General features: G+C 37.4%; 1 protein-coding gene across 10 annotated transcripts in view; it reads left to right on the top strand.

Annotated features, from left to right (window-relative positions):
- The window catches only part of KCNK2 (potassium two pore domain channel subfamily K member 2), a 458,301-nt gene that overhangs the window by 381,535 nt on the left and 63,409 nt on the right, over nucleotides 1-13,357 (top strand). For all 10 annotated transcript variants that reach the window (NM_001435098.1, NM_001315815.2, XM_084974435.1 and 7 more), the window contains 2 exon segments: nucleotides 2,030-2,190; nucleotides 5,200-5,386. In NM_001435098.1, coding sequence (NP_001422027.1) covers nucleotides 2,030-2,190; nucleotides 5,200-5,386 — 348 coding nt within the window.

The raw sequence follows: 13,357 nt of genomic DNA, 5'->3' as shown, positions 1-13,357 counted from the left end.
TATTTGCCCATCCCCTCCTCCCCCAAGGAAGGTGTTATGAGGGAACCATATTAAGAATGGATATGTGTGTGATTGGGTCGCTTTGTTGTACAATAGAACTTGAAGAAACTTCGTAAATCAACTATACTTTAATAAAAAGTTTTTTAAAAAAAGAAGGGATATGGGAGATGATAGGAATCTGTTTGATAATATATGCCTTTTTATTTCCAACAGAACATTCGTATTATTTTCAAACAACAGTGAAACAAATGGAAAAATTGGCATCATAAAGCCACAGAGAGAATCCCAGTAGATTCCAATAAGTAAAAATCATAAGGTGATACTCTCTATCTGTAAGAGTCATAAAACAAGAAAGTAGCAACCAAGAGCCAATCCCCAAATACCTACCCAAATAGCTTAAGAGAAAAATATCATGCATGTTCTCACTATTTACATGAGACAGAACCTGCAGGCTGGCTTGGCCATGAGCTGCTGAGCTTCACTCTCTGCGTTAACCCACCTGACGGTCCTCTGAAGAGGCAAGCCAGCCAGGACCACCATGAGTCAGGAGGCTCAGAGGGTGTGGGTTTCAGTCTCAGCTTCAGTAGTTAGATCTCTGCTGCTACTCTTAGGCTGGGAAGTAATGTTGAAATATCCCCAATGAAAGGAAAACCACGTGGGTAAAATGAATTGATGTCACCTCTTAACATTTTGAGCTTATATGTTGTAACAGAGTATTTTGTGACAGGTGATGACATGACATTCCTCTCTTCCTTTTAAAACAAATTAAGTAATATCCTATGATAAACCATAATGGAAAAATATGAAAAAGAAGGTATGTGTGTATATAGGTGTATGTATGAATATGTATGTATAAAGCTGAGTCACTTTGCTGTACAGTAGAAATTAATCAACTAGATGTCAATAAAATACATTTTTTTAAAATAAAAAGCCTATCCACATTTTTCAGTGAAAGAGGAAATTAAAGCTAAAATTCTAGGTTAATTTAATACGAAGGACAGTTGAGAGGATTCCATATCAAAAGAAGTACTCTGTGTACGTCTAGAAGACACACATTCTTTACCGCAAACATGTTCGTAGACATGTTTCTGTTATTAAGGAAAAAAAAGGGGAAATAGAATTGAGCTGATTTAATCACAAGCGGAGACATCCTTACAGAAAATTGGAGAGCCTTCAGAATCCTCAGGATTTTTTAAAAGTTTGGGTAATTTAAAGTTTTTTTTAAATTGCTTTTTGGTAAATATTTGAATGAAAACAAAAATCCTCAGGATTTTTTAAAAGTTTGGGTAATTTGAAGTTTTTTTATTGCTTTTTGGTAAATATTTGAATGAAAACAAAATTTTAAAATTGTTATTAAACTTTAAAATTTAAATAATTTAAGCATATTTGAATACTCTTAAATGAAGGCAGTACACTCTTAATAAATGGCAATGAAAACTGGAGTTCCTGTTGCGGCTCAGCGGAAACGAATCTGATGCTGGAACCATGAGGTTGCGTGTTTGATCCCTGGCCTCGCTCGGTGCGTTAAGGCTCCGGCATTGCCTTGAGGTGTGGTGTAGGTTGCAGACGTGGCTCGGATCCCGCATTCATTGCTGTGGCCGCAGCAACAGCTCTGATTAGACCCCTAGCCTGGGAAGCTCCATGTGCCATGGGTGTGGCTCTAAAAGGACAAAAAACAAACCAAAAAATGACAATGAAAGCTTTGTAGTCAATGGGATTATCAGTATAGAGGGATAGAAGTGAACTTAATGAAAAGGTTGACGTTACTCCACGTGTTACTCCCTAATTTTCATCATCTAGTTTAATTGGAACATTAACTATATTTTGGAGATTGTTAAAATGCTTGTTTGTAAGACATTTTACATTAAAAGTTTATGTGGTCTAAAGGGAGTCTTAGTTGAAGTTAGAATTGATATCTTACAACATTTGGGAATGTCTGAATCAAATTTGAGGTCATGTGTTGTAATCTATTACTCATTTATAAACCACTAAATTTTTTTTTTCTTTTTTTCTTTTTTCTTTTTTTTAGGGTTTGGAAACATCTCACCACGCACAGAAGGGGGAAAAATATTCTGTATCATCTATGCCTTACTGGGAATCCCCCTCTTTGGTTTTCTGTTGGCTGGAGTTGGAGATCAACTAGGGACCATATTTGGAAAAGGAATTGCAAAAGTGGAAGATACATTTATTGTGAGTATAAGAGTCTTTTAATTATATATGCTGTTTAATTTTGTAAAATGTGACAGATTTTCCATTCACCTCAGGCACAGTTAGACATTTACCTATTGGGTGTTCTAGAACAATGTATATGTACCTCTATTTGTAAGTAACTTGCTGTATAGTTTTTTGTTTGTTTGTTTGTTTGTTTTTTTGTCTTTTTGCTATTTTTTGGGCTGCTCCTGCGGCATATGGAGGTTCCCCGGCTAGGGGTCGAATCGGAGCTGTAGCCACTGGCCTACACCAGAGCCACAGCAACGTGGGATCCGAGCTGTGTCTGCAGCCTACACCACAGCTCACGGCAACGCCAGGTCCTTAACCCACTGAGCAAGGGCAGGGACCAAACCTGCAACCTCATGGTTCCTAGTCAGATTCGTTAACCACTGCGCCACGACGGGAACTCCTGTATATTTTTATACGTCTCTGAGTGAATACGTTAATGAATGGGAAAAAGCAAAATATTCAGAAAGAAAAAGTACGAATTTGGCAGTCCAGGATTCGAATTCCATACGTATTGTCTCCTAGTTATATTTACTTAAGCTAGTTATTTTGTCTTTAAATATCTGTTTTGGCGTTTATGCGATGTAAATGATGGTGGCGTTGATGAGGTAGAAATGAAGAGGTAGGGATATTATTGTAAGTGAAGACTTAACACCGCTAGTAAACGACCGACATTTTATTTAAAAATGACTTTGGTGCCTTGTTCGTTGCTGGTAGCATTATAGACTTTATACAGCCCCTTTTGTGAAGGAGAGAATACTATATAGCAAACCAAAAAAAGCGGATCGTAGAACTCAGTTCAGTAATGTCATTGGTAGACGTTTATCAAAGGGATGTCATTCAGTAGAAGTAAAGGTAATATACAGGAAGGTGTTCATGGCTTCGTTGCAGTCAGTAGAAATAAATGCAATGGGAGTTCCCGTCATGGCACAGCAGAAAGGAGTCCAGCTAGGAACCATGAGGTTGTGGGTTCGATCACTGGTCTCGCTCAGTGGGTTAAGGATCTGCCATTGCTGTGAGCTGGGCTGTAGGTTGCAGACATGGCTTGGATCCCCCATTGCTGTGGCTCTGGTGTAGGCTGGCAGCTGTAGCTCTGATTTGACCCCTAGCCTGGGAACCTCTATATGCTGCAGGTGCAGCCCTAAAAGGCCCCCCCCCCCAAAAAAAAGAAAGAAAATGAAAATGCTCTTATTAAAATTTTGAAAACCGGTCATAATAATATCATCATGATTACAGGCTTCTATTCTTGAAAAAATATAAAGAAAATAATTGCATGAGAGGGTAAGATCATAGATGATTTGTTACAACTACCACTACTATTACATTTTATGATTCAAAATCTTTTATTCTCTTCACAAACATTTCAATGAAATATCTTACATTTAACCTTATTGATGACTTAAGACTACTGAATATTAGTTTTTCAATTTAAATGATAATCCCAGTTTTAGCACTAGATGTTTCATAATAAGTTCAAAGTTCACTCACATATTTTTACTGTAAGAGTGAAATGGGCATGGTTCTCTCAAAACGGTTATTCTCTTTTTGGTATTAATGCTTTTCTTCTGTTGATACTAAAAGTATCTTATAGTAAATGAAAGGGCACATTAGTGGCATGAACTTGGTAATGCTGGATTGGTCTTCGTTCATTCATTCAGCAGGTGTTTGGGTTCCTACTGGATGCTGGAGCATGTTTTCCTGCTGCATCTACATCACTGCATGAAACTAATCCCATGCACAGGGAATAATACATCGCAGTGTTCAAGATTCAGTACTAAGCTCTGTTCTGAGAACTTTCCAAACACGAGTTCATTTAACTCTCACACATGTGATAAGGCTGATGGAGTAGAGAAATTTTTGTGTCCCCTTTCCATGCTATGGTTTCATAGATCTGTATCGCTAGAAAATTTTCAAGCTCCAAAATTCAGTCATTTTTTTATGGTGGGAATGTGACCTGTAATTTTTGTACTAGATAGGGCAGATGTGGTTGGAGATGAAAATACGTGGAGATGTGGGTAACCTCGATATATGGCTTATGTAGAAACTTCATTTTGTTGTGTTGTGGAGATTCTTGATAAGGAAAGGAGGTGAGAAACATGGGTGTCTGAGGCAGCTGTGGGCTGGGGTGTTGAAGACTTATCCTTGCCTACATATCATGTCTGGTGTATGTAGTTGTCGTTTAAGGCCGTAGAACAGAGAAACTGTTCCATCCAGTTCATATCGGAATCAACTGTAGACCTGCGCCTTTAGTATTTCACCGATCAATTAAAAAATGATAGGAAAACATGGTAGGAATGGGAGGGGAAGGTCTTCATGAAATTAGAAATTTTATCAATTATCAATGACATATTTAATTCATAGTTTGGCTTTCTCCCTTTTCATATATTTCATGTCTATGTTTGACATGTAATGAGCTGTATGCTTATAGAATAGAAATATTGCAAAAGTAGTTCGAGTAAAGGCATGATGTAAATCTGAAAATTTATTCTCGGCGCATGTAACTTAGTACTTTACCGGTTGTAAATCTATGTAAGAGTAAAGTAGCATCATTATTAGCATTGATTATTTTCAGCTATTCATATCGTAGCCAATATTTGTAAGTAAAGACAGTTGAGAATTAATTATAAAAGGAAACAAAATACCATCCTTATCTGTTAATTTGCTGATAATAGTGTGTATAAATTAACTTTGGGAGTTCCCATTGTGGCTCAACGAGTTAAGAACACAACATAGTGTCCCTGAGGATGTGGGTTCGATCCCTGGCCTTGCTTAGTGGGTTAAGTATCCAGCGTTGCCACAAGCTGCAGTGTAGGTCACAGATGCAGCTCAGATCACTGTGGCACAGGCTGGGAAGTTCCTAGCCTGGGAACTTCTATATGCTGCACCTGTGACCATAAAAAGAAAAAAAAAAAGTTGTCTTTGCAGGTACATTGATAATCTCAATCAAATTCTCTTTCTCTCTCCCTCCGTCCCCATCCCTAGAAGTGGAATGTTAGTCAGACCAAGATTCGCATCATCTCAACAATTATATTTATCCTGTTTGGTTGTGTGCTCTTTGTTGCTCTGCCTGCAATCATCTTCAAGCACATAGAAGGCTGGAGTGCCCTGGATGCCATTTATTTCGTGGTTATCACATTAACGACCATTGGCTTTGGTGACTACGTTGCAGGTATGTTTTTGCTGGCACTGCCACTGCTGTTCTAACCCTTGTCCTTTTGTTAGACTTTTCTCATGCGTTTGCTGCACAACGCAGTGACTGTCTTAGTTTCCCACGGCTGTTATTACAAAGTACCACAGACTGGGTGGCTTTAAAGAAAGAAATGCATTCTCTCGTAGAAGTTCAAAACCAAAGTGCTAGCAGGGACAGGATCTCCTGAGACTGGTAGAATCCCTCCTTGCCTCCTGCCGGCTTCTGGAGGAGAACATTGGTCCTTGCTGGAACTCAGCGTGCAGCTGCATCACACCCACCTCTGGTTTCATCATCACATGGCTTTCTCCCTGTGTCCCTGTCACTGTGTCTAGATGCCCCTCCTCTTATAAAGACAAGTCATATTAAATTGAAAGCCACCTCTGCTTCAGTATGAATTCATCGTAACTAACTACACCTGCAAGGGCCTTATTTCCGAGTAAGACCATGTACCAAGGTGTCAGGGTTGGGACTTCAACACATTAGATACAGTTTCATCCGTAACAGTGACAGAGCCCTGACAAAGGTCATTCCATGGCAGTAAAGATAAGGCAAAAGGGTGTGGGTGAATATTTGTTTTTCATTCATTAAACAGATGTAAATTGCTGGTTGCTCAGAATTTTATAGTCCCAGCCTATTTTCAGAAACCAATTATCTGCCTCTCATTTATTATTTTTTTAATGGTGTAAGAATTCAAGTTTTAATTATCTTTTCCCTTTTTTTCACTAGGCCTTTTCATGTCCTAGTTTTTTTCCCCAGTTTTATTTAGAAAAAAATTGACACACATCATAAGATAAGTTTAAGGTGTGCAGCAGGATGGTTTGACTTAACGTAGATCCTGAAAGCAAATTACCAAAACAGATTCAGCTAACATCTGTGTTTCTCATGCAGTCTGCCTTGGTCTCTGGGGTGCAGGGGGTGCGCCAGCCTCACTTCTGTGTTCTAGGATCTCTCCATGGTATCGTATTCTTGAATAGTTACTAGTTGTTCTCATGAGGGAAACCATGGACAAGAACAACCTATAGCACCGTCTTGCCGACGTCATTCTCTTATGTTTGAGTTTTAAAAACACCTGCAAACTTCAGAAGGGGTTCTTAGCTACGGAAAACCTTCTTTTCTCTAATACTTTTATCTCCTTTACTTTTCAGTTCTAATGTCAGTGTTTTGGACCTTTTAAATATTTTATCCACATATTTAAATCTATGGTTTTCAATATTTTCTCCTTTTATATATATACCATTTCAGTTGCTGTTTGTTTTAGTATTGTATCTCTTAGGTTTTGCGTTCCTGTCATTTCAATTCTCTTTTTTCTGGTTATGTTATCCAATTACTATTACTGTTCTAACTCCAATATTAAATAAACTATAGTAATAGTGGTGAAAGTAATGTAGTAACATTCTCTCTTGGATCATTTTGATCAGCTCCTGAAAATCTAAACCATTATTTTTTTTTAAAGTCAGTTTAGGTATTAGAAAAACATGCTAATAAAAATTATAGTAGGAATATGCTATTAAACTTCCCAGAATAAACTCACTGGTCTAATTCAGTTGCAGGAGGATTTTATACTTTCTGGTTGTTTACTGTTCTTTCTTGATGCAAATTTCTTACTTAAATATTATCAGGAAAGAAAGTACATTGTGTAGTTTTATAAAACTCTCGGAGAAAGCATCTATTTTTATTATTTTTTAATTATAATTTAATCTAGCAAAGTCCTTTCTGGGGCATGTATAATATGCTTGAAGATGGGGATACTTTTCCGAGCAAAGTCTTGCTTTTGATCAAAAATACTATGTATACATCTCTGTGCTGCATGGAGCCCTGGGAAAGGAGGGGGCAACACCAACACTGCTGGAGATCTTTTAGTTTTCTAAGGAGCAAAGAGAAGAATTTCAGATATTTGTAGCTCAGTATAACACAACAAGCGTCTATCCTAAAATGCCCATTTTTCTACCTTTCTTTGATGAGGTAGATAAAATTTGCTGAAATAGAAGTGAAAAGTGCTGCAATGTAGCAGAAAGTGAGGCACGGTGATGATAAAATTTGTATTTGTGGCTTGTTAGGCTGTTGTACCACTTTGTAAATGTAATAAACAAGGTCTTGCAGTAACTGCGGAATGTACAGGTATTAAGTGGCGAGTCTGCCATTTTCAGGGCAACAGCCTTGTATCACACATGTTGTTATATTCTGTTCAGTTTTTAATTTTTATGGTGACACGTAGGTGTGTTTGTTTATTAATGTATTTATTTTTCAGCTTTACTGAGATACAATTGACAAACAAAATTGTAAGATCTTTAAAGTGCACGTCATAGTGTTTTGTTTTGTTTTGTTTTTTAATGGCCGCACCCCCAGCGTATGGAAATTCTCAGGCAAGGGATTAAATCTGAGCTGCAGCTGCGACCTATGCCACAGCTGTGTCAATGCCAGATCCTTTAATGAACTGCGCCAGGCTGGGGATCCAGCCTGTGCCTCTGGAGCAACCTGTGCTGCTAGAGTCAGATTCTTAACCCTCTGTGCCACAGCAGGAACTCCCATGGTGTTTTCATATGCATATACATTGTGAAAGGGTCAAACTAATTAAAACCATCACCTCACTTTGTTTAGTGAGAACATTTAAGTTCTTCTGTTGTAGCAAACTTCCATGATATAATACAGTGCAATGCTACTTTAAACACGTCAGTCCAGTGTGTGTCCATCATACTCTGAGAATCTCTAAAAGAAACCCCCAAAAATTATAAATAAAAAAATGTGGGTGGAGTCCTAAAATAGCATTATACTTGTGACCACAGTATAAATTGGCTTAGAGAAAAAAACCGAACAAATATTTTCACATTATGGTTTGGTAGAAGATGAAAAAAAAATTTTTTTAATTTACCCTAGGAGAACAACACTCTGAAACTGGCTAGAATGTGCGAGTCTGTTATTGGCCACTCTCAACTGCCTGAGGAGTGAAGTTCAGTGAAATACATCTTTTTGTGTATCGGTGGGAACCCTGAATGCAGAGTCATGGTCCCAGGGTTTTAGGGGAACAAAGGAACAAAATTGTGTTTATTACTACTAGGATATTGTTTTATTGTATTCCCCCCCCCCTTTTTTTTGCTTGTTAGGGCAGGACCCGAGGCACATGGAAGTTCCCAAGCTAGGGGTCCAATCACATCTATAGCTGCTGGCCTACGCCACAGCCACGGCAATGTGGGATCCAAGCCGTGTCTACAACCTACACCACAGCTCACGGCAACACTGGTTCTCTGACCTACTGAGTGAGGCCAGGGATGGAACCCCCATCCTCATGGATATTAATCGGATTTGTTTCTGCTGCGCCACAATAGGAACTCCCTAAACCTAGTGTTTTAAGTTTATTTATATTTTTCAGAGGAAATTATGAAAAAATGGTAGAAATATACTTTGCTAATAATGTGCAAAAGAATTTGAAATGCTGATAAAGATGGACACTACTTTTGTTGACTCATCTCTGGCTCCTTAATTTATGTACCTTGTAGCTATTTTGGCCCTTGTGAAACTCTACCCTATTCCTTATACCATAGTCTTCACATGCTGGATCCTTGTGCCCAAGGAGCATTTTTGGAATGAAAATGTGGACCAGAGGGCAGATATGGCAAAGGCTGGCTAGGAAATCCATGCCCTTTGCAAGAGTCTTTAGAAAAACAAAAACTATGAGTTTCTTTAAAAGGGATCTTGGAAAATAATTGCCTCTTACAGTTCAGTAGAGTACATAAAAATAGTCTTTCCTTGTGGGTGCCTTGTCACAATAAAGTAAAATTAGCTACTGAGTTAAGGCAACTACCCCATGTGAGAAATGTCAGTTGTTTACTTTGTAGAACCTTCCCTCTTGCTATTAGATATCACTCCAGTGAGTATTCTTACTTAATTTTGGTATTTCTGCCAGGAAAAAGCAAGAGCCATTGGCTATAAATCCCAAAAGAAAACAGAGATGTACTTTCTGTAATAGACACTCACTGATGCCCTTCTCAAGCCTGCAAACCCCTCTCTGAATAGGATTAGAGTTCAATTACATGATTGTAGTGAATGTTTTGGAAGACAATTAAAGAACATACTCCACAAAGGAAAAGGAGTCAATCTGGGAAAGTAATATGTAAATGTTTAGGATACAGGTTGTAAACATAGCGGAATGATTAGAAGCATCTCCAAAGCAACAAGTCATGATGTGGTAGTTTCAACCAGAACCCTGAACCAGAGCGTTCATCCTTGGGGGTGGACAAGAAAGTCCATGCAGGTAGACCTGCTGCCATGGGAAGAAAACAGGACAACTCCTATTGCTTTGTGGTTTTAAACTGCATTCTTACTTTCTATTTGTATATGTTGTAGTGTTTGTGATAAAATATATTAGAGCCTAATAGATTTTGAATGCATAGATACAACTAAATTTACATTTGCATGCACAGATCATTTTCACTCTTTGCGATATTGGGTCAAAAGCATTTAAAAACCACTACTAGAGATGAATATATATAAGGGTTCAGGTTTCTCTGTGTATGTGACTGAACATAAGAATTCAGTATTTAGTAATTTTTCTGCAGGAAGAGCTCTCCCGGCAGATTTTAATTTAATATTTATATTTTTGCCAGAGGTATGTTTTACGGGCTGGTTGGCTACCTCAGTGATTCCTGTCTACTCCTTCATGATCATCCTTTTGGTTATTTTATCATTGCTCAATATTCTAGAACCAAAAAGGACCTGGGAGCCACAGGGCCATTCCACACTTTTATTTTACATGTGAATGTACAGACCCCTGATTGCTAAATGCAGTTCACACAGAGCAATCCTTCCTAAAAGGTGAGAAGAAAGTTAACTGTTCAGCAAAGTGTCATTTGCTTGATTTTAGCCACGCCTAGAATAACTTAGAGACAAATCTGTAGAGGTTAGTTAAAGTTAATGACAAAAATTATATGTGACAATTTACTCTTGGTTTCCTGTGTTTTGTTTCTTAACTTTCATGATTTTATTTTTGATTTGATGAGAAGTCTGAATAGTGAAATTGTTAAATCATGCTTGCCTTATAAACTGAGAGCTAGATCAGTCCTTCTTTATTAAGCTCTAAGATGTTATTAATTATATGGAAATGTGTGAAAGCTTGGGTTTTACTTATTTGTGCTTGCTTCTAAAACTCATTTTCTAAATCCATGGTTAAAAAAAAATTTCTAGGGGCTTGGGAGGTGGGAAGAGTAGGTAAAGGGGATTAAGAAGCACAAGCCTCTAGTTGTAAATAAGTCATGGGGATGCAATGTACAGAATAGGGAATGGAGTCATTAATATTGTAATAACTTTAAATGGTGGCAGATGGTAAGTAGACATTGCGGTGATCATCTGGTGATGTGTATAAATGTCAAATCCCTGTGTTGTACACCTAAAGCTGATAGAACTTATGTCAATTATATGTCAGTAAAAAATTAGTTAATGGCGCTTTAAAAGTGGAAGAAGTCAAGTAATTACCTAATTTAACACAATTTAACATTATTTTTCAAAACTCAGTGTCCTCTTTAATATGTACTGTTAGGATTAAAGTGAGTCATGTAAGCTAAGAAGTTCATTACTTGTTTAGGAACTGCCCAAAGAAGTCCTTAAAAACACCCCCTTTTGTGAACCAGGTTAGGGGTTAGTTCATAAGATATGCCATGGTTGAGTGAAAACCAGATGCTCACATGTAGTTTTTTTTTTTTTGAATGCTTATTGGGTTAATCAGGCTTGATGCTTGATGTTTTATGAGCCTCTGTATGGAAAATATGATTGGGATTTCTAACAGGTAAAATACTCCACTGGTGTATTTACTTTTAGTAAACTTTTACAGATATTAACAATCGTAGAATCGTTTTTCGACACATTTTTTGAGTTGGAAAAATATTTGTATATCTCATATTAAGAATTAAGTTTTCTTAGAATTATGTTTTCAAAGTCATTATTGGAAATGCAGTTTTTAATAACCAAACTATTGTACTTTCTTTTAACCAGAACCACGACTCGTTTAGCAGAGTGTTCAAAACTTGCTAAATAGAAGGCAGTTTTGTCATGAAAACATAATTCTCCATAGAAAAAGCATATCAAGTTTTTTGGTTCAAAACAGTTTGTCCTAATAGAAAACCTCTAGAAGACAGTTCCTGATGTTGCTAAAATTTTGCATCTATGTCAGAGGCCAGGTATTAAAATTGGTATTATTGAGCTGATCATTGAGCATAAATTTGCCAGCAGTTTAACAGATAACAAGGAAGGTACATGATGGAAAGAGAGGTTCACCAAAGAATAGTGAGCACTACCACCACGACAGTGACTCAGAAAAATACATGTATGTGTAGCTGGGTCACCGTGCTGTACGGTAGGAAAAAAAAATGTATTGGGGAAATAACAATAAAAAGAATTTTAAAAAAGACTTTATGTGACTCTTAAGGAGATGTCTTATATTTATCACTCATTTGTCCGTTCATTCTGATGTTTAGTGAGCATGTGCTATATATTAGATACTGTGCTTGGCACTTGGTAATGATTGCTCTAGCTCCTACTCCTGTGGGACAGAGTGTTTGAAATTCAGGAGTAACAAATCAAATAGGGAGCCATCTTCTCTTGATGGCTCTGTGTGTTAATACGGGAAAATTCTGCAAGGGGTCCAGTCACCCCCTGATTCAGCTAGTGACTTTCGGAGAACTCATGAGAGAATTGATAGCTACCTGGGTGATTCATCAGTGGGGTTTGACCCAAGCAGTTCAGACATCCTAGGGACTATGGGCAAACCAAGAAGTAGCTTAACTTCTAGGATTCAGAAGGAATGTATAGAAGAATTATAGAAGCCTATAGAGAAAAAAAAATGAGAAGGAAACATTCAGTGATTGTCAGTTAAGTCTTAGTGAGACAAGTAGTAAACTGTACTGTTTAATGAAAAAGACTCCAAATTACTCTATATTGACACTTAAACATAATTTCTAGGGATACTAATTATGTACACTCTATATACTGTAGGTTTCCATCCTTGTAAAAGATAAGACAATGTGTTGATCTTTTTTTTCTTTATGACCATGAGACTGCTATTCTCCTAATGTCACTTTTCCTAATCTTAGACCAAGTACCTATCAAGAAATAGACAACTTCTTGAATGCTGACATTGAAAATCCAAGAATACTAGAGAGATTTAGTTACATTTTTTGGCCTTGTGGGTTTTGTGTTTTATTTTGTTTTAACTTCATAGCATAAGGGAAGTTTGGTTTAATGGGTGAGCTATTGTTTAATACTGACGCCATATTTCCATTTTAAAAAAGAAAACTGAATTTACAATGTTATCAAAAGAGCCTCTTAGTTCTTAAAGCATTAAAAAAAACCCCACTTTATTCAGTTAAATTGTTTTACTGTAAAAAATAAAAATGTGCTAAAGCTGAAAATGTTTTTTCCTCTTCGTGTTGAGGTAGAATAGCTTTGCTTTGATTAATAAAGAGGAAGTTAAACAAACTAAAAACATTGAAATCAGTAGTTAATTAGTATTTACTATCTAATCTAAAGGAGGAGAAGGCATTTTATACTCAAGCACTAGAGAGCAGAATAGGGCCAGCTTTTGAAAACTGTTGAAATGAAGACAGAAGCAAGGTAGGGAAGGTCCTGATAAAACAGTGCTTATCTTCAGACTCACCTGGTTTCTAGGTAAGAACCTTGAAGGGAAGAGGAACACCTTATTTGACTAGCTACATGTCTACCAGGCAGTGTGGAGACACACACACACACACACACACACACACACACACACACACACACACAGAGATGGTGAATATACGATGGAAAAGATAGTAGCTAAGATCATAGGTGACATAGACAGCCTGGGTCAATGAAAAGAGCTTGTGATGGGAAGCCATGCAGGCCTGGGTTTGGATTCAAGCTCTTCTGCCCCCTTTCCCGTGTGACCTGACAGCTGTTGCTTTACCTGCTAAGAGTAAGGGCTTC

Source organism: Sus scrofa, chromosome 9 (assembly GCF_054392235.1).
Source record: "Sus scrofa isolate SSC_HxYL_T2T_F1_AM1 chromosome 9, Sscrofa_HxYL_maternal_Yorkshire_Landrace_v2.0, whole genome shotgun sequence".
Classification (NCBI taxonomy): Eukaryota; Metazoa; Chordata; class Mammalia; order Artiodactyla; family Suidae; genus Sus; species Sus scrofa.
The sequence above is the reverse complement of the archived record's forward strand: the minus strand, read 5'-3'. Positions and strand labels throughout refer to the sequence as shown.